Source organism: Hippocampus bargibanti, linkage group LG12 (genome assembly GCF_051943395.1).
Source record: "Hippocampus bargibanti isolate YZ-2025 linkage group LG12, ASM5194339v1, whole genome shotgun sequence".
Classification (NCBI taxonomy): Eukaryota; Metazoa; Chordata; class Actinopteri; order Syngnathiformes; family Syngnathidae; genus Hippocampus; species Hippocampus bargibanti.
This window is the reverse complement of record NC_142745.1, coordinates 15,599,277-15,622,595: the sequence shown is the minus strand read 5'-3', so window position 1 is coordinate 15,622,595 and position 23,319 is coordinate 15,599,277. Positions and strand designations below refer to the sequence as shown.

Sequence of the window (23,319 nt, the reverse complement as noted above, 5' to 3'; positions counted from 1 at the left end):
AGGGGCGCAGAATTCAGACGTATGTCATCGATGACTGCGTCTCCTGCCGGCAGTGAGGACAATCTTTCTGGTTCTGAGTCTCTGTCCACTGTGTCTGACTGTCTAACAGTGAGAAAAAAAGAGTTTGATTTCCATCTTCAGCAAGTTTTGATATTGATGCTACATTAGCTTACTAGTGCTAAAACATTTTTAAAAATAACAACTGCAATTTGTTTGTTTTTGCGTTAAAGTTGTATTTTAAACTGTGATCATTTATTCAAGGCCCTTTTCCGGGTAATTTACATGCAAACAATAATTTAGGAACAATATCTGAAGAATTATATATTCATCTTCTTTTGGCTCCGGACAAACGCAGACCTTGGAGCAAACCACGAGAAATGACACATTCAAGATGGCGGCTGCGATTACATACAGTGGAATACGATTCGTTGTTGTCGACAGGGACGAAGACGGTGAACGGCCCATCGCCGTAAAGACCACGAGAATCTGACGCCTGGACAAAATATAAGCAAAAAAAAAATGTTGGAGAACTTGCATGGCAAGTTAGCGTTTTTCTTTTCTGTATTTTTTATATTCAACTCACAGAGAGCATGTAACGGAGCAACGCATTTTCTGGGTTTCGAAACACCTCCTGTTCGATGAGAACAAGAACATCAAGAAATGTGATGGCAGTGACGGTTGGGACGGGGGGGGGGGGGGGGGGGGGGGGGGGTTGCGTTCTGGGTCATGTGACTCACAGCGTTGGTGCTGCCGCGACAATCAAAGCCGTCGCCCACATGGTCTCGGAGGCAGGAGCAGTTCCTCTTGCCCAGACCCAAATACTCACAACGGGCATATTTGCTGCAGCCGCCATTGTTCTGCACGCACAGATAAACATTTTTCATAAATTTTACACCAGACAAAATACATCGTCAGTTTTCCAACAAACAAGTGTGGCGGACGTACAGTTCTGCACGGGTTGCTGGGGTAACAGAACCTGCCGTTCCCTTTAAAGCCCTGCTGACACCTGCACGCCACCTGGGGAAGCCCACCCAAAAATGTCAATCAAATCATTATTCAAGGTATGTGAGATAGATGGATGGTCGGATGGATGGATGGAAATACAGAAGACAAGATGGGCAGACGATTCAACGGATGGACGGAAGGCTGGATGGACAGTAGGTGGGATGGATGGATGGATAGATGTATGCACGGATGGTTGGATGGATGAATAGATGGATGTGTGTAAAAGGTGGATGGATGAGACACATGATGGATGGCAGCGTGATGGATGGGTAGATCTGATCGTGATGATGTCATCCCAGGTTTACCTCTATTAACTGGTAGAAACCGCTGTAGCCATAAAATTGAGCAGCCGTCGTGAAGTTCATCTGGAAGGACAGAAGGCGGAAAAGGAAAAACAACAAAAACGGAGAGGAAAAAAGATGGGAAGGAGAGATTAAAAGTTGGGAAAGAATGAGAAAATGAAAGAGGTAAGACTTCTTGCTTCAATAGTCAATTGGTGTTTGTATTGAAATTTTGTGCGCTAAATTGTCTCTGCGGTGAAAACATAGAGCATACTAATACTGATAGAACTATTTTATTTGTATATTCTTAAAAATACAACGGTACTTATTTTCTACTCATTTGTATTTGTCTAAGTTTAGTCTAAGTTGTTACGCGATATAGATGTGTGTGTGTGTATATATATATATATATATATATATATATATATATATATATATATAGAGAGAGAGAGAGAGAGAGAGAGAGAGAGAGAGAGAGAGAGAGAGAGAGAGAGAGATACAGTGATACCTTGGCTTATGAACTTAATTGGTACCTAGAGTGTGTAAGGCGAAAAGTGTGTATCCCAAAAATTAATTTCCCAAAGGAAACCATCAAAAGGAGAATAATCCGTTCCCAGGTCCGTGTGTATCCCGAAAAATAGTTTGTAGGCCAAGGTAAAATTTTCATAAATGTAACGTTCGTAAACCGAAAAGTTTGTAAGCCAAGGGGTTCGTAAACCGGGGGCCTATCAGCTACGCTTCTATCGCGTAGCTGATAGGCCCCTTTTGAAATGGTGTCATTCCCGCCCTCTATATAAATAAAATCTCGGGTGGGGGGAGAGCAGAAGCTTCTTCCTCAATGGCCTACCTACTTCTTCCTCACAATGACTCTCCTGTCCAAGATTAAAATAATCTATCTGTTCATCACCTTGATTCCTGCTGATTTTATGACCATCTTCTAACACCGTGAAGAGCCATGAATCAGAGAAAACGATCTAACAAATACTAGCGCACTGAGCTGAAGTGCAAATGAACGCTCGGCGGGCTTTTGTTAGCAATGGTGAGTAGCACTACCTTGTTGATGCGCTGTTTGCTGCTTAGCTTGTAGGGAGTGAGCATGCTGCTGAGGTAGTGGATGATGCCATTGGATGTGGCATAGTCGCTCTTGACAATCCGAGAGGCGTTGTTGATCCACACCGAGCCCTAGCACACACAGACACACACATGCGCACATGTGTACATGTTGTTAGCTGGATGCTAACGGAACCTTCTATGCTAGGGGGCAGAGTCACAAGAATGTGTGTGTGTGTGTGTGTGTGTGTGTGTATGCGTGTGTGTCTGTGTGTGTTTGTGTGTTTACATGCGTGCGTGTGTTTGAAAGACAGAGACCTGCTGCAGACTAAATTTTAGTGTGTATCCCGACTTGGAGACAGCCTGCTGGGTGCTTTGGAGGTCGTTCAAGGTCAACGTCTCGCAGGCTACGATGTGGTAGCTCAGCAGATCATTCAGACGCCCCAACAACTTCCACTCATTCACCTGCGCCACAAACATAAACGCACAGAAAACACACAAAGATGCATAAGCTCATATCCAACAAACACACAAAACACAAACACACAGACAAACACACTAGCAAATATGCACAATGAAAACACAAATGAATTATAAAATAATAATAATTTGGATTTCAAGTCCAAATATTGCCCCCAAATTCCATATCCAGTGATAGAGATTAGAGAATAAGAAGTTATCATATTTAAAAGTTTCATGCTGTTATATCCTTCGTCGACACTTCTGACTCAATACACAAGCGTGGCACGGGCAACCTTGGGTCAATCAGGTCAACGGACACAGCAATGTAAACAGCCAGCTTCACAGGAGTCATTTACGACCTGGGGAAGTCTTATCACCGGGGTAATTTAGGACTTCAAACTCCTTTTCACACAAAGAGCTCACTAGTCAGGATGCAAACTTATCAGTTCATGGGAAACACAATGTCATATTGCTTACATCTGTTGTTGCTCAGAACACCCAGAGGCGTGGCATTATAATCAAGAAAACTATGTTTTACTAATGCATCACTTTAATTTACATATACTCTCAAGAAATAGCTTAGCAGAGGGGCGCAGAATTCAGACGTATGTCATTGATGACTGCGTCTCCTGCCGGCAGTGAGGACAATCTTTCTGGTTCTGAGTCTCTGTCCACTGTGTCTGACTGTCTAACAGTGAGAAAAAAAGAGTTTGATTTCCATCTTCAGCAAGTTTTGATATTGATGCTACATTAGCTTACTAGTGCTAAAACATTTTTAAAAATAACAACTGCAATTTGTTTGTTTTTGCGTTAAAGTTGTATTTTAAAGTGTGATCATTTATTCAAGGCCCTTTTCCGGGTAATTTACATGTAAACAATAATTTATGAACAATATCTGAAGAATTATATATTCATCTTCTTTTGGCTCCGGACAAACGCAGACCTTGGAGCAAACCACGAGAAATGACACATTCAAGATGGCGGCTGCGATTACATACAGTGGAATACGATTCGTTGTTGTCGACAGGGACGAAGACGGTGAACGGCCCATCGCCGTAAAGACCACGAGAATCTGACGCCTGGACAAAATATAAGCAAAAAAAAAATGTTGGAGAACTTGCATGGCAAGTTAGCGTTTTTCTTTTCTGTATTTTTTATATTCAACTCACAGAGAGCATATAACGGAGCAACGCATTTTCTGGGTTTCGAAACACCTCCTGTTCGATGAGAACAAGAACATCAAGAAATGTGATGGCAGTGACGGTTGGGACGGGGGGGGGGGGGGGGGTTGCGTTCTGGGTCATGTGACTCACAGCGTTGGTGCTGCCGCGACAATCAAAGCCGTCGCCCACATGGTCTCGGAGGCAGGAGCAGTTCCTCTTGCCCAGACCCAAATACTCACAACGGGCATATTTGCTGCAGCCGCCATTGTTCTGCACGCACAGAAACACGCACGCAAAGATAAACATTTTTCACAAATTTTACACCAGACAAAATACATCGTCAGTTTTCCAACAAACAAGTGTGGCGGACGTACGGTTCTGCACGGGTTGCTGGGGTAACAGAACCTGCCGTTCCCTTTAAAGCCCTGCTGACACCTGCACGCCACCTGGGGAAGCCCACCCAAAAATGTCAATCAAATCATTATTCAAGAGTAATGATATCATTCGTCCGGACGTAAAGAGTGAAACTGGATACAAATATACTGAAGTGGAATCTCAACTCCTCTCTCGGCTTCTCAGTACGTCAGTAGTATAAGACGCTTTCCGCAGATCGTAAAAAATATTCCAGTGAGTATTTTTTTATATCTTTCTCCATTTATTGCTGGTTTTGTTTAAGAGATTCATTGCTTAAATCACAGGTGTCAAAGTCAAGGTTCGGGAACCACATCTGGCCCGCCACATCATTTTATTCGGGCCGCGAATGCAAATCAAACATGAAATTCCATAATGCTTGCAAAAGTCCAAACCAAAATTTCAAATTGTCTCATGTAAACCACAATAACAGTCATTATTTTTTTTACTTCAGATTAGAAAACACGTTATTCTTAATTTGTTGCGCGTTCTGTGCATTATATTTGGAGGAGATGAAACATTCTAATGCAGGGGTGTCCAAAGTAGGTCCTCGAGGGCCACCGTCCTGCCTGTTTTCCAGATCTCCCAGGAGCAACGCACCTGATTCAAATCATCAGGACCATTTTGATGCTGCTTCAGAGCTGGCTGATGAGCTGATCATTTGAATCAGGTGTGTTGCTCCTGGAAGAGCTGGAAAACAGGCAGGACAGCGGCCCTCGAGGACCGACTTTGGACACCCCTATTCTAATATCTTCCCCAAATTAAAAAAAAAAAAAAACGGCCCTTGAGAAGAAACTGTAACTACAATGAGGCCTGTGGCAAAAAATGACTTTGACACTGTTGGCTTAAAGTGTAACAACACTGCCACATAGATGCTAATTTTTAGACAGTGTGCGAACATTTTATGTTAGCATTTAGCTAGCGTTTGACTGGAAAGGTCAAACATGCCTTCCAACCGAGGTCCAGCCCATGATTGGTTTAACTAGGTCACCGTCGGTAACTAGTTCACCAAGTCTACTTGACGTTTGGATGAAAAGGACGAAAGGCTAGCTAGCTATTTGCTATCTATTTGCTATTTATTAGCTGGCTGGCTAGCTATATGGCTGGCTCGCTAGCTTTCTAACTGGCTGGCAAGCTATCTATCTGTATATCTATTGGCTGTGTATCTAGCTGGCTGTCTAGCCAGCTAGGTCATCGAGTCTACTTGACGTTTGGATGAAAAGGACTAAAAGATAGCTAGCTTTCTGTCTGGCTAGCAAGCTGTCTATCTGTATTTCTGTTAACTATGTAGCTGGCTAGCCTTCTAGCTAGCTAGGTCACCGAGTCTACTTGACGTTTGGATGAAAAGGACTAAAAGATAGCTAGCTTTCTGTCTGGCTAGCAAGCTGTCTATCTGTATTTCTGTTAGCTATGTAGCTGGCTAGCCTTCTAGCTAGCTAGGTTACTGAGTCTACTTGACGTTTGGATGAAAAGGACTAAAAGCTAGCTAGCTATTTGCTATTTATTAGCTGGTTAGCTAGCTATATGTCTGACTTGCTAGCTATCTAGCTGTATATCTGTTAGCTATATAGCTGGCTAGCTTTCTAGTTAGCTATCTGTTAGCTATTTATTAGCTAGCTAGCTCGCTTTCTATCTAATTGAGTAACTTCCGGGTTGAGTGAACACTGGCGCGTGTGGCTGCCGCTGCTCACCCACAGAAAAACTGATCCTGTGACTGTAAAGTGACCTTGAGAGTTTTGAAAGGCGCTTAGAAATGAAATGTATTATTATTATTATTATTATTATTATTATTATTATTATTATTATTATTATTATTGTCACTGATTGACTGGTAAAATCGCCCCACTGAGACATTACATCATCAAAATAAGCTGCGAGCGATCTTACGGTGTCTGCTCCTGTTCTGATGCAGTCGGCCGACTTGTGGCAGCCTCCGTTATTGACAAGGCAGCCGTCCACCTCTGAAAAAGGTCACACACGGTCAAACAAAGTTGAACCCGTAAAGGTTAGCGTGCATTTGAGGCTCGTCACGTGACCCCGAGCGTCATCATCACTTACCCAGGCAGACCACGCCGTCACCCGTGTAGGCGGTGTTGCAGGTGCAGGTACGCACGCCCGCCGACACTTTGGCGCAGGTGGCGAATGGCGAGCAGCCGCCGTTGGAAAGGCTGCACAGCTCCACCTCTGAGGGACGCGCACGCTCATGAGTGAAAGACAGACAAGCAGTACTGGCAGAAGAAGAGGAAAGAAGAAGTAGAAGACATTGAAAAGGTGGCGAATGTCGTGGAAGTTGTAAAAGAAGAAAATAAAAGGAAGTAGCAGAAGTAGATAGTCAAAAGAAGTAGAAGTAGCAGTCCAGATTGTGAAACAAATGAGACGAATTGGATGAATAAAAGTTGTAAAAGTATCGCAAGTAATTTCAGCCAAAATAGGTCAAAGTAATTGAAGTAGTAGTACAAGTAGAAGTAGTACAAGGAGAAGTAGTGCAAGGAGAAGTAGTAGAAGCGTTCGTTACCTTTGCAGACGGTGCCGTTGCCCTTGTAACCGGCGACGCACACGCAGGCAGGGGCGCTTTCTTGCGGTCCCGTGATGCAGCTGCAACGATGGGCAGCATTTGGAAAAATTCCCCCCTCCATCATCATCATCATCATCATCATCATCATCATCATCATCATCATCATCATCATCATCATCATCATCATCATCATCATCATCTTCGTCTTCATTATCTTGGCATACGAACTAGGTTTCGGCGGACGAACCAAACCACACCACCTTTCTTTGAGTGCAGACGTGGTGTATTATCGAGTGGAGTACTTTTGCTATTATGGGACCTAAATGGCGCCGGTTCCAGGTGCCATTTGCTTGTACCAAACATGTGAACAATGATAATGGCCAGCTATCTAGCTATTAGCTATATAGCAATATAGTGATATAGCTGGCTCACCAGTTATATAGCTATTAGCTATCTGTTGGCTAACTAGCTAGCTTTCTATCTAATTGAGTAACTTCCGGGTTGAGTGAACACTGGCGCGTGTGGCTGCCGCTGCTCACCCACAGACAAACTGATCCTGTGACTGTAAAGTGACCTTGAGAGTTTTGAAAGGCGCTTCGAAATGAAAGGTATTATTATTATTATTATTATTATTATTATTATTATTATTATTATTATTATTATTATTAAAAAGACCCCACCACAGGTTACTGTTAAGCCGAAGAGGACACAAAAGAAAATTACGATCGAGCAGAAAAAGGAGATAATGGAAAAAGACAAACGAGGGGTTGTTTGCCCCCCTCTCCATTTCTTTGAGTGCGGACGTGGTTTATTATTGAGGATACTTTTGCTATTATGGGACCGAAAAAGACCCCGCAACAGGCTAGTGTTAAGCCAAAGAGGACATAAAAGAAAATTACGGTCGAGCAGAAGAACACGAAACACGAACGAGGTGTGCATTTGTGTGACTTAGCTGGACCAGTACCATTACGCTAAGTCGACCATTGCTACCCTCCTTTGGCAACTACCATCACAAAGGTAAATAAAATGACTTTATTATACTGTACTGGTTATTTCTTTTTCATTCTTTCATTCATTATACATAAAATAAGGGAGATTTTGTGTAGTTTTAAGGCTTATTTAGTCAAACATTATGTTTTATGGGGACCTATGGGAAACGGATTATTCTCATTTTTAATGGTTTCTTATGGGAAATAAATGTTTGGCAGACGAACCTTTCGCCTTATACACACTTCCTGGGAACCGATGAAGTTTGTAAGCTGAGGTATTACTGAATATCATTTAGACTTTTCGATACAACTGCGCTACCAGTCGTTGTTTATTGTTATCATTATCATTAGCATTAGCATTAGCATTAGCATTATTATTATTATTATTAGTAGTAGTAGTAGTAGTAGTAGTAGTAGTAGTAGTAGTAGTAGCAGTAGTACTAGGTGTAGTACTAGTAGTAGTAGTAGTAGTACTAGTACTAGTAGTAGTAGTAGTAGTAGTAGTAGATAGATGTTATATTTTTTCAATGGAGAGTGTGGAAAAGAGGTGAAGAAGCGTGTCCAGGCAGGCTGGAGAAAAATGTCAGGTGTGATGTGTGATGGAAGGGTTTCAGCTAGGATGAAAGGAAAAGTGTATAAAACGGTGGTGAGACCAGCCATGATGTTTGGACTGGAGACAGTGCCGCTCAAGAAAAGACAGGAAGCAGAGCTGCAGGTAGCAGAGATGAAGATGTTGAGGTTTTCTTTGGGAGTGACCAGGTTGGATAAGATCAGGAATGAACTGCCAGGCAGGAGACCGAGAAGAAGATCGAAGAGGAGGTTTATGGATGTGGTCATAGAGGACATGAAGGTAGCTGGTGTGAGAGAAGAGGACGCACAAAACCGGGTTAGATGGAGGACACTGATTCGATGTGGCAACCCCTGAAGGGAAAAGCCCAAAGGAAAAGAAAAAGAAGAAGAAGAAGATTATTATTATTTTTTTTAATCAACATTTTTCCACTGACCGGAAATATCAAAATGGCAGTAAACAAACACACACACACACACACACACACACACACACACACACACACACACACACACACACACACACACACACACACACACACACACACACACACACACACATCAATAGAACCTACTTGGCGTTCTCATCACAAACTCCACCGCAGGCGTCATCCTTGATCTCTGTCACACACACACACACACACACACGCACACGCGCGCGCACACACACACACACACACACACACACACACACACACACACACACACACACACACACACACACACACACGCACACACACACAAAGAGAGTTTATTTTTCTTACTATGTTGGATATAGCCGTGTGTGAGCGCACATGCATTTCTCACCAATGGAGCACGATGCTCCCTTCCAGCCTTTGTGACATGCACACTTGCCGCTTCCTGACAAGCCGTCGTCACATTTTCCGTGGTCACACGTGCACTCTGAGGACACACACACACACATGGAAGCAAGCGTTGCACTCAAAAACGCAGAGAGAGTGCGTGTGTGTGTATGTGTATGTGTGCGTGCGTCTTACTAGAAGTGCAGTTGATGCCGTAGCGGCCCGGCTCGCAGTCCTCGCAGGCGGTGCCATGGAAGCCCTCGTAACATCGGCACTCCCCGTTGCCGCGGAGACCGTCCTGACACTGCCCGTGGTTGGAACACCAGGTGCCAACATCTCCGGGGCATTTGAAGCACTCTGAACCGTAGTAACCGGGGCAACATGACTGATGCTGTGGGGGACACATCGGAAGGCCTCAGAGTCACAAACACAGCCATGTCAATGCTAAGCTCGTAGCAGACATTCATATTCCAACATGATGTCTCTGATCCACCGGTGAAAAGGACGCTTCGATCCTCTCCTCTTTCATCTAGAACTACTTCATGCAACAAAGAGGGTGCAGAAAGTGCTTAAGATTGATCTTTGTGTTGTCATATTATTTGTTATTTGGTTTTTTGTTCTTTTTACTTCAAGATGGCGCCGCATGAGTGTCTGCCTTACGAGCAGCTCCAGTATTTTGTTTTTCAACTTCTTCCTTTCCTTACCTCTTACTTTCATAGCTTTGCTGCTGTGAAATGTAAATTTCTCCACTGTGAGACTAATAAAGGTTGATCCAATCCAAAGCATTAGCCATCAATCAAGCTATCTTAAGTTAGCATTCGATGGAATGTTAACATGTGAGCATTCAATGGCTAACATGTTAGCATTCAATCAGTTCTCATAAGTGGCATTATGATATACATTCCTAAACTGTTGCTATGTGTTAGCATGTTAGCGTTTGTACCTTTTTCATGTGAAATGCTCCACAAAACTCCAGGCATGACGCAAAATCCTAATCGAGCTGTCCGAGCATATGTTTTGTTGTCAGTTTGCGATCTTAGCATGCCATTTGATGGGAGGAATGTATGTGCCCCATCGCACAAGGCATCATAAGATGCTTCAGATAAGATGTATGCTAGCTCCTAGCATTGAAAAGGGCCAGCTACCTTAGCAATCTGCAAACATTTTATCACGCAGCCGAGCACGAACTTCCGGCGGGTCCCCACACGCTTTCTGTATCGACAGTTGGGTTTCATGTTCTGCGGGAACTCCATTGCGATCTGAGGTAGAGCAAAGACACACGGACACAAAAATATTTTCTTGTACTCATGCGTCATGTCTGAAATGATTTTTATTTTATTTATTTATTCATTTTTATCTGTCCATTCATTCATTGTATGTATGTATGTATTTATTTATTTATTTATGTATTTATTCATGTGTTTATTTTATGATTTATTAATCTATTTATTTGGTTATTTACTCGTGTATTCATTTATTATTTATGTATCTAGTTAGTTAGTTATTTACCCGTGTATTCATTTATTTATTCATTTATTTATGTGTGCTTGGTTATTTCTTTGTTTATCTATTCATGTATATATTTCGGTATGTATGTATGTATGTATGTATGTATGTATGTATGTATGTATGTATGTATGTATTTATTTATTTATTTATTTGTTTGTTTATTTGTGACTGTTTATTCATGTATTTATTTTATTCTTTATTTCTATATTAATTTGGTTATTTATTTATGTATTCATTTATTTATTCATTTATTTATCAATTTCTTATGTCTTTTACTCATGTATTCATTTATTTATTCATTTATTCCTTTATTTATGTCTGTGTTTTGTTATTTATTTATTTATTTATTCATCTATTTATTTATTTATTTATTTATTTATTTATTTATTTATTTATTTATTTTTAGGTTGCTTGTTCCTACGATTCTAATACGTCTAAAACGACCGTGGGGGGGAGGGGGAATAAATCACTGTTTTTTACACCAATGGCTAATAAAGATGTTTTTCATTTTGATTGTGATCCTCAATTGAGAGACTCACCGGCTGATATCTGTTTTGGCAGCGGGGGGCTCCGTCACAGGCGGAACACCGACCCTAATGAAGTCCAACCACATGGAGGGAAAACACTGTGACAAGCCAAAGTCGACGCGCTAACCATCACTGACTGAACCCGAGTCCAGGCCAAGTGTTTACAGGTTGCCGCTTACGTTGACTTGCACCGTGATCTCCTGGGTGCATCTGTTGCGGCGCACGGTGAGGACGCGGGGGAGGACCATCACGATGCCGTATTGCGTCTCGGAGAAGGTGCCGTCTAGTGGCACATCGTTCACCAACGTCTGAAGGGGGAAGAAACAACGAGAAGATGAACCGGGGTGGAGACAACAAGAAAGTCCAAGGAAGGAACTCACTGAAGGTTTCCTTTTGTTTTTGTTTTTTGTTTTGTTACCCTGTTGTTGGAGTCCAAATGGAACTGGACCTGGTAGTCGGCACCCAGCAGCGTGCTCTTGAGCATGCCGTCGTACAGACGATCGGGAAAAAGCAGCTGTCTGAGAATCACATGATACTTGAACACGTCGGCGTCCTGCGGATGGTAGCGCATCATCAATTTTCATGCCACTTCAGCAATTTTTTTTCTTCCCTCCAAAGCATGGCGGGCGACCTACCAGCCGGGTGGAGTTGCTGTTGCTGAGGTACTGGCGGATGGCGTCATCGGTGGGCAGCAGAAGGGTGAAATCCAGCTGTTTGATTTCCTCGGAAAGGTTGTACATCTGACGACGAGAATGGACGCAAAGTCCGGGAATGGCCATGAAAAACACATGCACAATCACAGACACACACAGAGGAAAGCAGCCCTGTTGCGTCACCTACCAGAGCGTACTGACGGAACAGACTGAAGTTAGGCGATGACTCCAGGAAGGCCGTCAAGATGGGGGGCTCGGGTGGGAGGTCCGAACGGGACGGGAACAAAACCTGAAAACACACGCACCCATCTATGTCACTGCAGTCGGCACACCAAAGCTTTTGACCCCGCCTCACTTGCATTCTTGCTGCAACGCCCTCGATGAGCCGTTAGCATGTTAGCTTGAAATACACCGCAAAGCGCTAAATTAGGCCGTATTACCTTGTCAATCACGTGCAGGTAGCCGTTAATGGCTGGTTGGTTCCGGGTGATGATGGCGGCGCCGCCAACGAGAATTCCCTGCAATCACACCGTAGCACATTTGAATACGGCCCGCGACAGGAGAGGCGGAGCCAACATTCCAAACACAAACATTGGAAGTTGTATCACGGTGACAATAAAAATGATGGTGACCTTGCTGCTATTAGTGATCTCCCATTGGGTGAGCGTGTCCATGGAGGGCAGCTTACGGCCAATCATCCCTTCCATGTCTTCCATGGAATAAATCCCTGGCAGGAAGTGAGCCCTGGAAACAGGAAGTCCCACAGGAAGTTGTCAATCGGTCATTGTGTGCGTGCGAATGAGCTGACCTACCTCAGCATGTGAGGGAGGTGGTGTCTTGTGTTCCAGAATGTGACATCAGCATCACTCATGTTCCGGAGAACCGTTCTGGTTGGGACCAGAACGGTCAGGTTACCGCTCAAGTCCTCGGCAACTTGAGAGTATCTCTGTGAATTCACAAGCATAAATGAGGTAGAATGCGTGAAAGATTTTGCCCAAGATGTGCTAGTGCGACAGCGTTTACCCACATGGATCATGAAGTACAAGCTGTTCAGTGTTGGGTTCATGTCCAGCTCCTACATGAAGAAAGACATAAAGGTCCACACAATCGCTATTTCCGGGTGTTGTTTCACATGTTACAACGTTCAATAGTTCCAACACTTGTGTAAGTATGCAGAGAGTTAATCACTATGTCATGAAATGGGGGTTTTGACCTCCATTAAGGTTCCATAGCATATGATCCCGTCCCCTTGGTAGCCGTCGGGACACGTGCACGTGTTGTTGCCGTCCTTCGTCACCTCACACCTGGCCTGAAGATACATTTGTCATATGTCAAATTTCGGGACTCAGATATGTCGTCACACGGGTTCAAAATAAGTTAAATTTTGTCAGAGATGGTGGGAAGTGAAATGTCATCTGTAGCAAATCACGTTTGAGTCAGATGTCAATGGAAATTGCCTTGACGTGGGCATTCCAGATACGCGTGTCAACACAAGCGGTGTGGTGTGTTGAATCATTTACCAGGTCATGGCAGCCTCCATTTTTATTGAAGCAGGGATTAACGAGTTCACAATCCACACCGTTCCCCATGTAACCTGTTTTGCATACGCATTCGCTCTGCGGGAGAATAGACACACCCAAATGTGAACAGGTACATATCTTCATTCATTAAAAAAAAAATCTATCTATCTATCTATCTATCTATCTATCTATCTATCTATCTATCTATCTATCTATCTATCTATCTATCTGAAGTAATTTTTCTAATGTCAGTGAGAAGGGTCATTTTTATGAAAAATGCAAAATGGGAAAATATATATACAGTACATTTAGATGTCATCTATATGGAACAATTGGAACAATTATCCCCAACCCACCGGCACTCCCCCACTATATTAACTCATTCACTGCCAGAAGATGTGCAAATATTTGTCCACTCCAGTGCCAGGGTTTTTGTCATTTTCACTCAAATTGCAGCACCCACAGAATATTGAGTTTTCGGACTACATAAACATTCAGTCCAGTGGACAAAACTCAGTGCTTTATCGGCACACTGCGCGAAAAAAAACAAAACACGAACAAATTCGGTAATGGCGCTCCACGTCCCCCTTTTCAATTCCCAAATAAATTTGGGAATGGCAGCGAATGAGTTAAGTTCTAACCTGTCCCGGTCCAATGTGGTTGCAGTCTGCGTTTGGGCTGCAGCCTCCTCGCGCGTCTGTCTGGCAGTTGTTGACCTCCACGCATACGCGCCCGTCACCCGTCCAACCTTCCACGCACACGCACGAGACATTGCCCGGAGACACATACACACACTCGGCCTGCCAAAAGCGACACACACCCCACCCCACAAAAAATACTAATATAAAAACAGTATATGTGGAGCCATATGTCAAATGAAAGGTATTGCTGAGTTGTTTTTATGATGTCATTTAAAGGACAACCGACGTCTCCGGACAAGTTGTGTCCATAATTTGTAAAATGGCTTCAAATGACTTCTACTGAGCGTATTTTACAAAGATTCCACCACATATAACTATATTTTACGTTTTAAGACTCGCGCTGAATATTCCGGAAGTCTTGTTTTTGAGTTGGTGACGAGTCCTCATGTCACGTCACGGAAGGAACGCCCCTCATCGAGAAAGGGCACATTGTAGCAGTCCTTTCATGGCGTCAATGCATTTTGCGGTACTTTGTTTGGTCTGAAAACTTTGTGTTGATCCGTGTTGATGGCGAAAGGAAAACACAAATAACGCAATGGTGAATCGTTGTGTGTTGCATCAAGACTTCGACAGTGTAGTGTAGTACAGTGGGTACTGTGAGTACTAAAGAGTCACTACATTTCTCTCCAGATGCATCAAAATGACCGGAATAAATTCTTTAATTGATTGCAAACATGTATGCTTTCCTCTTCAGAACTATTTGAATCATATTCATAACTGGATTAGTCACAAGAAAGAAAACTTCCAGACAGTTTTGGGAGAATGTTGTAGCGAACTCTTACGTTGGTGTGGCAGCCTCCTCTGTTGCTCTTCAGACAGCGGTTGATGGCCGTGCATGAGTGGCCGTCGCCCTCATAGCCGTCCCGACAGACACACCTGGCGGCCATATTAAAAGAATTTAGCACCTCAGTACTTAGGGAATGATGCAAAAAAAGTTGCACACTTTACGAAAACGAGTTAGATTTGATTTTTTTATGTCAAATTACTGTAAAATACAGCAGCATTTTTTTCCTGAAAAAAAAAAAGACTGTAGTAACATTATTTCAACATTGTTGTATCCTGAAAATAATGTAATTTAACTATTCTATTTTGTTGTTGTTTTTTTCTGAAAAAAAGTAACTTAACTGTTTTTTTTGGGTTGTTTGTTTGTTTGTTTTGCTTGAAAATAAATATCATCATCCTTGGAGGCGAAATGTTACTTTTGTGCCAAAAAAACTCAACTGTTTTTGTCATAATTTTTCTCCCAGTAAAATCCACCCCTGCCAAAAAAACCGTTTAAAATCTCCAACAATATAAAACAATTCTCTTTATTATAATGATACTTGGGTTAAAAAAGACCAAAAAAAAATGTAAAAAAAACGCTTATTCATGAAAAAAAAACTTTTTTCTTGATTAAATGAAACGATTCTCACCAAACCGAATCCTCCAAAAGCGTGGGATATTTGAGGGGGCCAAAAATTATCATTTTGGGGCAAAAAAAGAAAAAGGAACTTTTAATTGACTGTAATTTCCTGAAGACTTTTCCCTCCCCTCCGACTGCACACAACAGTCTGGAGCTCAACACTGCCCCGTGTGATTGACGGTGGTAATGGAGATTTTGGTCCTCACGAGCGAGTCAATCTCACGTGATTTCCAGGCCGTTGTGCGTGCAGTACGCGTTGATGTGACAGTGCTCCATCAAGCCGTCGGCGTTACACAGCGTGGCCGCTTTATCGCAACGCTCCCCGGAGAAACCTTCCAGACACGAGCCTCGTCGACACACGCCTCCGCTACCTGGTCTGTTGTCGCATATGCCGTGGAGGCAGTGACATTCTGCCGGGGCACACATAAACGACACACGAAAAGCTTATGTGGCGTCGGTGGCCGACGGCCGGCCTCGACCAGTGGAGGAGCACAGGTCACCTTCATCGCAGTACTCTCCGTGTTTGGACGGGTCAGAGCAGATGTGGCAGGCCACGCCCTCAAAGGGTGATTGACAGCTGCAAGAGCCGTTCCCGCGGATACCGTCAAAGCACTATAAAAAAACAAAAACGTAGGTCATGGCGCCAGTGACAAGTATAAATGCGTAATAATAATAATAATAATAATAATAATAATAATAATAATAATAATAATAATAATAATACATTTCATTTATAAGTGCCTTTCAAAACTCAAGGACACAAAAAGAGTGGAGAAAGTCAATACTGTACATATGTACAGATAATAATAAAACAATTAAAAAAACAAAAATGAGAAAATAATTGAAAAATGAAATATTTTCAAAATATTGATTTTAAAAAGTACAGTATTACAAAAATACAAAAAGTGAATAAAGTTATATTTAAATTCAAAAGCTTTAAAATTATGGTTGTCAAAATTATTTTTTTCTAGAATCAGTCACTCCAACAATTATTTGATAAAATTATACTTATTTCATTTGTTGCGTGAAGTAATACATTGGTGGGGCTAATTTACCATAACACAGGAAAGGGGACTTATTGAATAAATTAGAAGGATTTGCCAGGAATGTCTGCCAAAGCTTTGGGCAAAAAAAATTGTGACAATAAATATTTGTGCTCGGCGTAGTTGAGTCTGCCGGCATCTCCAGTTAAAACGGTTTAAAAAAACATCAGTCAAAAAAAAGACAAATAATAATAAGACTCAAAATAGTGAAAATAAAAATAAAATACACGCAAAATAATGCAGAAAATGACTAAAACAACAATAATTAAAAACAATCCGATTTTTTAAAATGTAATAAAAAATCTAAATATTAAAAAAATGAAATGCAGAATTAAAAAAAAATATCCCAAGACTAGAAATTACAATCAAAGAAAAAGAAATAAAGGTGATATCGCAACTAACAGAAAGAATAGTGAAGTGAGTTGTTGCTGACCATTCCTTTGTCGTAACAGGGATGCTGAAAGCCACCGATGCACGGCTTGCAGTCGGGCCCGAAAAAACCTTTGCAGCACTCGGCCGTCTGATGTGAAACACAACAAAGTATACTTCCTTTTCATTGCATGTATTCATTTCGTAAGAGAACAAAAACACTTGATGAATATCTACAGTCCCTTGGAAGTATTTTGAAAAGAAAAGAAATTACTACGGCCTGACCCTTGTGGTCACGTTGCAGTTCTTGGCGCAGCCTTTGCTCGGCGACCGATGCAGAGGAGACGGCGTGTAGTCGCAGCCAATCAAGTGAGTGTCCTGAACAACATGGCATTTGGTTGGATGGATGGATGGATGGATGGATGGATGGATGGATGGATGGATGGATGGATGGATGGATGGATTTTTTTTTACCAGTTCTGTGCTGCCAACCGGACAGGAAGTCTCATACAGGTAACTGCAGTGAACACACGGACCCTGATGGAACACAAAGGAGTGTTTTTGGCTCTGTGTACACTCACAATGTTGTGTATTTTGATGAATAGGTCCTGACTTGTGTGATTTTGCTTTTGACGTCGTCACATCTGTGCGGCATGATGGGCAGGATGGTGGACGGGTAGAGGAGACCGTCAATCAAGTGGATGATGCCGTTGAACACTCGGTTGTTGGGTGACACCACGCGCACGCCCTTGCCGCCCAGCAGGATGTCGCCCTAAGGTCAAGTAGGGGTGGACGCGGGGGTGTGAGGTGAGTTTATATGTGAACTTTCCTCACTCCGAAAAGGCAGCTATGAGCCAGTCACGGACTATGTTATCGGAGCAGAGACTATATTCACCTCATTAAGGAGAGCAGACGAGCATATTAGTGATGCACTTCAGATAGCCATGGTTCTAAAAGGGCTTCCTGACTCTTACAAACCGTTCGTTGTGCACGTCACCCAAACTAATGACGGCTCAGGTGATCTGGGCACCCCACAAAAGCAGCCAATCAGAGACGGGCTCACCTCAAAGGACGTGGAGATGGTCAGCAGCTGGTTGGCCGTCGTCTCAATATGAGGAAGAGACATGAGGTCATCGGACGTCAACTATGGACACAATAATGATGAAAAAAAACAATTACAAATTTTAGAAATTAGATATTAAAAATTGTTTCGGGAGAAATAAAATGAAGACTAATTTATTTGAGAAAATATATAGAGCTAAAGCATGGAAAAAATATACAGACACTCCCCAACTTATGATGGAGATGTGTTCCGAACAGTCGTTCGTAATGTGAATTTGTTCGGAAGTTGCTTCAGCACTCATTTTTGTATGGAATGTATGTTATAATAATAATACATGTAATTTATAAGCGTCTTTTAAAACTCTCAAAGTCACTTTTCAGTCACAGGCTAAGTTTTTCTCTGCGGGAGCTGCGGCAGCCACACACGCGAGCGTTCACTCAACCCGGAAGTAACTCAAATAGATAGCTAGCTAGCTTATAGATAACTAATAGATAGACAACTAGCTAGGAAGCTAGATAGCTGTATAACTAATAGATAGCCAGTTATAAGTATGTTTAAGGTTTATACAAGTATGTTTAAGGTTTGTATAAGTAACCTCTATTGGTTTGTACTGAAAAATAAACATGTAATATAATACATGCTCTATAAAGAGATGTACATGTACAACTGGAGAGAATACTACATATGTTACGTCTGTGTAAGATCTCAGTCGTACAGGAGTGGACCGTCGATGAAAAGGATTCTTCAGTGTCATCTGTACTTCTTTGAAGGTGTCGGACGTTTCGCTTCTTCACCAAGGGGCTTCGTCAGCTAACTAAGATCTTTTGCTGGTAGTTTTTCGGCCCTATTCGGACAGTAGGGATATATATATATATATATATATATATATATATATATATATATATATATATATATATATATATATATATATATATATATATATATATATATATATATATATATATATATATATATATATATAGGGCCAAAACTACCAGCAAAAGCTTGTAGTTCGCTGACGAAGCCTCTTGGATAAGAAGCGAAGATAAGAAGTACAGATGACGGCTGAAGAAACCTTTTTATCACTACATATGTTACTACATAAATGTTCTTATGTACTGTTGTGCGTAACTTGAATGTTTGTAAGTAGGGGAGCGTCTGTATCCACCCGGAAGAAATTTTTCACTATTTAATCTTCATAAATAAATAAACTGAAGGTGAAATCAAGACACGTGAACAACAGCAAACAACAACCAATTAAAAATGTGCTTGTTCTAAAAAAATATTGTGATCGCAATGTCATATTTTTGTGCTTTGTTTTTCAGATGTAAAAATGTGACATTGTATGAATATCAACACGCGAGTGTGTGTATGTCTCCTTACGGTGCCCTTTGAATAAATGTGGTTGCGGAGAAGTTCTTGAAGTTTATGTTTGGCCTGAAGAGCAAACAAAAGCAGATTGTGAGTGAGCTTACTTCTGTTGTAGATTTTCTTTTTTTTTTTACCGCTAGTACGCACGTCATTAATCATGTAAAGGATGCTGCCATCTCTGGCGGCGTCCACGGCCTGGTTACTGGGGATGAAGACAGTCAGAGGGCCCGGGCCGTTCAGGGGCAGCATCGCGCCACAATTCTGCACACGCACACATATATACACACACACACACACACACACACACACACACACGCACACACATACGCGTTTTTATGCTTTCTGGGGACCACTTTTTACCATCATTTCTGGGGTTGTGTCAGGAAGGGCATCGGACGTAAAAGCTTGGCCAAAACAAACATGTGGATCAAACCTCTAAAGTTGGAAGACACTGATTTTCTGTGGCGACCCCTTGAAGGGAAACGCCGAAAGGAAAAGAAGAAGACTTCTGGGGACCACCCTTTCTGAAATGTTTTGTTATATGTTTTCTTTATGGGGACCAGGTTTTTTTGGTCCCCATACGTCAAATGGTCCCCAGGACGTGATTGTGTAAACAGGTGTTTGTCCCCATAACCACATATAAACGAGACCACACATGCGCGCACACACACACACACACACACACACACACACACACACACACACACACACACACACACACACACACACACACGCACACACACACGCACACGCACACGCGCGCACACAAACATACCATGTCTCACCCATTGGGTGGTGTCCATACCCCATTTTAGCTCGAGTCCTACTAAAGGCCTGTCATGATCTGGTTGGCGACCAACGGGGGGCGCTGTCGGCACCGCCTGCACCTGCACAGGTGCTCGTCGTCCCGATCAGATTGGCGACCAGCGGGTAGCGACGTCAGCCCTGCCGGCAGCCTCGCAGGTGCTGGTCGTTAAAATCAATGACACTTAAAAGGACACCTGGCACGATCATCCGGTGCCGGTTCATTGTTTGTTTGCTGCTTGGTTGCTGCATGCATCGTGTACGTGTTTGTTTAACCTTGGCGGGCTTTTACTTTTGGTCTTCTTTTGCTACTTCGTATTTTTTACATTCAGATCATTTTGATGTTTTACATTTTGTTCCTGCTGACTTTATTTTAATACAATTTGTCAAACAACCTCCTGCTCCCTCCTGCCTGCTTTTTGGGATCCGCACCCGCCATCACCACCTCGCAAACCGTGACAGAATGAATCGGCCAACCATCGGATCCCGCAGGTACATCGGACCCGTCTCATTTCCACCCTGTGCCTGGCAATTCTACGTCCACGTTAGCGCAAGCCTCGTCGAGTTTGAATTGCGTCACTCGACGAGCCGCAACGTCCACGTAAACGTCCGGCCGAGACCTCCTTCCAGGTGGCCGTCCAGGGTGAAACTGGGTGACTGGCATTGCACGCCCACGTCCAGCCACGCTGTCGTCGTGCATGACGAATTGAGTCTCATCCACGACGAGCCGTGCAACGTCCGCGTCAACGTCAGTCCGAGACCCCACTCACCGCTGGATCCCGGAGCGGCTCTGGACTGGTCTCGTTCCCCCGGAGCCGGGCAGTTCACGCCCACGTCGGCGTCCGGCCGAGACCTGGTCCCATACGGCCGTACGGGGTGCCATTCTGCGCCTGGCAGTTCGACGTCCACGCAGAGCCATGCGCCGTCGCGTGAACGTGCGAGAGGGATCGCACTCACGCCCACGACGATCCGTGCCGCGTCTTCGTCTACCCCAGGCCGAGTCCTGTTCCCATCAGGCCGCCGCCCGTCGTATGCTGGAGAGGCAGCGGTTGCCCTCTCCACCGACCGTTCCCTGGCGAGTGGACCTTTTGGGAGACTGTTGGGACTTCTGGAAGCAGCCCTTTGAAGGGGGGGTACTGTCATGATCTGGTTGGTGACCAACGGGGGGCGCTGTCGGCACCGCCTGCACCTGCACAGGTGCTGGTCGTCCCGATCAGATTGGCGACCAACGGGTAGCGACGCCAGCCCTGCCGGCAGCCTCGCAGGTGCTCGTCGTCATCACTGTCACTTAAAAGGACACCCGGCACGACCATCCGTTGTCGGTTCATTGTTTGTTTGCTGCTTGGTTGCAGCATGCAGCGTGTACATGTTTGTTTAACCTTGGCGGGCTTTTGCTTTTGGTTTTCTTTTTCTACTTTGTATTTTTTCCATTCAGATCATTTTGATGTTTTACATTTTGTTCCTGCTGACTTTATTTTAATACAATTTGTCAAACAACCTCCTGCTCCCTCCTGCCTGCTTTTTGGGATCCGCACCCGCCATCACCACCTTGCAAACCGTGACAAGGCCAGGAAGCTTTAGGGTTTTGCGCAGTATCCGTGCTGTTCCCAGCACTGCGCTTTTCTGAACCGAGATCTTCGATGTTGTTCCCAGGATCTGTTGCAACCACTCGTCTAGTTTGGGGGTCACTGCCCCGAGTGCTCCGACCACCACAGGCACGACTGTCGCCTTTACCTTCCAGGCTCTCTCCAGCTCCTCTCTGAGCCCTTGGTTTGTCTCCAGTTTCTCATGTTCTTTCTTTCTGATGTTTCCATCACACTGGACTGGTACATCCACTACAACAGCTTTCCTCTGCCCTTTATCTATGACCACGATATCAGGTTGGTTAGCAATTGCCATCTTGCCAATCTATATCTGGAAGTCCCACAGGATCTTTCCTCGGTCATTCTCTACCAACTGTGGAGGTGTTTCCCATTTTGACCATGGGGTTTCCAGTCCATACTCCGCACAGATGTTTCGGTAGACTATGCCAGCCACCTGGTTATGGCGCTCCATGTAGGCTTTCCCTGCCAGCATCTTACACCCTGCAGTTATGTGTTGGATTGTCTCAGGTGCCTCTTTGCACAACCTACACCTTGGGTCTTGTCTGGTGTGGTATATCCCTGCCTCGATGGCTCTGGTGCACAGGGCCTGCTCTTGAGCAGCCAGGATAAGTGCCTCTGTGCTGTCCTTTAGGCCAGCCCTCTCTAGCCACTGATAGGACTTCTTGAGATCAGCCACTTCTGCTATGGTTCGGTGGTACATCCCGTGTAGGGAGGGGCTTTTCCTCCCATGATTGTCCCTCTTCCAGCACCTCATCCTCTGTTCCCCATTGTCTGAGATATTCTCTGAGTACATCATCCGATGGAGCCCTGTCTTTGTGTTTCATCCTGGACAGCGGCTCTCACACTCACTAGTCCCCGGCCTCCTTCCTTACGGTTTGTGTACAGTCTCAGGGTGCTGGACTTGGGATGGATCCCTCCATGCATGGTGAGGAGCTTTCGAGTCTTGACATTCGTGGTCTGAATCTCTTCCTTTGGCCACCTTATGATTCCTGCAGGGTATCTGATCACTGGCAGGGCATAGCTGTATGTATATATATATATATATATATATATATATATATATATATATATATATATATATATATATATATATATATATATATATATATATATATATATATATATATATAGCAGAGGACTATTTATTTCCTGAGGTTACACTGATTACAGTGATACATTTGCTTAAGAACTTAATTGTTTTCCAGACAGAGAGTGTAATGCGAAAAGTGTGTATCCCAAAATTAATTTTCCATAGAAAACCATTAAAATGAGAATAATCCGTTCCAAGGTCCCCATAAAACATAATTTTCTAAGCCTTAAAACTACACAAAATATACCTTATTTTATGTACATACTGTCTCTCAGACTGCCTTTCAAATACAAAAATTCAACTCAAAAATGTTTTCCTTTGTGTTAAAAATCAATTTGACTCACATCAACAAGTGAAAGGAAGCGGTTGAAGGCGGGCTCTTGTCTCACAACCTCCCCGATGTTCATTGTAGCAAAC

At 43.3% G+C, this 23,319-nt stretch overlaps 1 protein-coding gene and 1 pseudogene across 2 annotated transcripts in view; both read right to left on the bottom strand.

Annotated features, from left to right (window-relative positions):
- Positions 1-23,319, bottom strand: part of stab1 (stabilin 1) — a 64,382-nt gene that overhangs the window by 28,183 nt on the left and 12,880 nt on the right. The window contains exons 13-49 of one of the 2 annotated variants that reach the window (XM_089011160.1): positions 23,247-23,318; positions 19,552-19,665; positions 19,417-19,470; positions 18,034-18,114; positions 17,584-17,742; positions 17,445-17,507; positions 17,256-17,348; positions 17,035-17,121; positions 16,059-16,170; positions 15,782-15,968; positions 14,939-15,032; positions 14,097-14,255; positions 13,456-13,551; positions 13,149-13,244; positions 12,963-13,010; positions 12,748-12,881; positions 12,568-12,679; positions 12,376-12,453; positions 12,123-12,224; positions 11,918-12,022; positions 11,701-11,835; positions 11,462-11,590; positions 11,295-11,348; positions 10,392-10,505; positions 9,442-9,637; positions 9,251-9,346; positions 9,019-9,064; positions 6,888-6,967; positions 6,431-6,556; positions 6,260-6,333; positions 4,336-4,407; positions 4,112-4,231; positions 3,968-4,015; positions 3,797-3,877; positions 2,655-2,801; positions 2,340-2,468; positions 1,311-1,370 (exon numbers count right to left, since the gene is read on the bottom strand). In XM_089011160.1, the coding sequence (XP_088867286.1) occupies positions 1,311-1,370; positions 2,340-2,468; positions 2,655-2,801; positions 3,797-3,877; positions 3,968-4,015; positions 4,112-4,231; positions 4,336-4,407; positions 6,260-6,333; positions 6,431-6,556; positions 6,888-6,967; positions 9,019-9,064; positions 9,251-9,346; positions 9,442-9,637; positions 10,392-10,505; positions 11,295-11,348; positions 11,462-11,590; positions 11,701-11,835; positions 11,918-12,022; positions 12,123-12,224; positions 12,376-12,453; positions 12,568-12,679; positions 12,748-12,881; positions 12,963-13,010; positions 13,149-13,244; positions 13,456-13,551; positions 14,097-14,255; positions 14,939-15,032; positions 15,782-15,968; positions 16,059-16,170; positions 17,035-17,121; positions 17,256-17,348; positions 17,445-17,507; positions 17,584-17,742; positions 18,034-18,114; positions 19,417-19,470; positions 19,552-19,665; positions 23,247-23,318 (3,753 nt within the window). Of the gene's footprint in view, positions 1-412; positions 494-583; positions 632-737; positions 858-945; positions 1,018-1,310; positions 1,371-2,339; positions 2,469-2,654; positions 2,802-3,796; positions 3,878-3,967; positions 4,016-4,111; positions 4,232-4,335; positions 4,408-6,259; positions 6,334-6,430; positions 6,557-6,887; positions 6,968-9,018; positions 9,065-9,250; positions 9,347-9,441; positions 9,638-10,391; positions 10,506-11,294; positions 11,349-11,461; positions 11,591-11,700; positions 11,836-11,917; positions 12,023-12,122; positions 12,225-12,375; positions 12,454-12,567; positions 12,680-12,747; positions 12,882-12,962; positions 13,011-13,148; positions 13,245-13,455; positions 13,552-14,096; positions 14,256-14,938; positions 15,033-15,781; positions 15,969-16,058; positions 16,171-17,034; positions 17,122-17,255; positions 17,349-17,444; positions 17,508-17,583; positions 17,743-18,033; positions 18,115-19,416; positions 19,471-19,551; positions 19,666-23,246; position 23,319 lie in introns of both variants that reach the window. The other variant, XM_089011159.1, reaches the window with a different exon arrangement.
- Positions 19,767-22,512, bottom strand: LOC148890673 (uncharacterized; annotated as a pseudogene).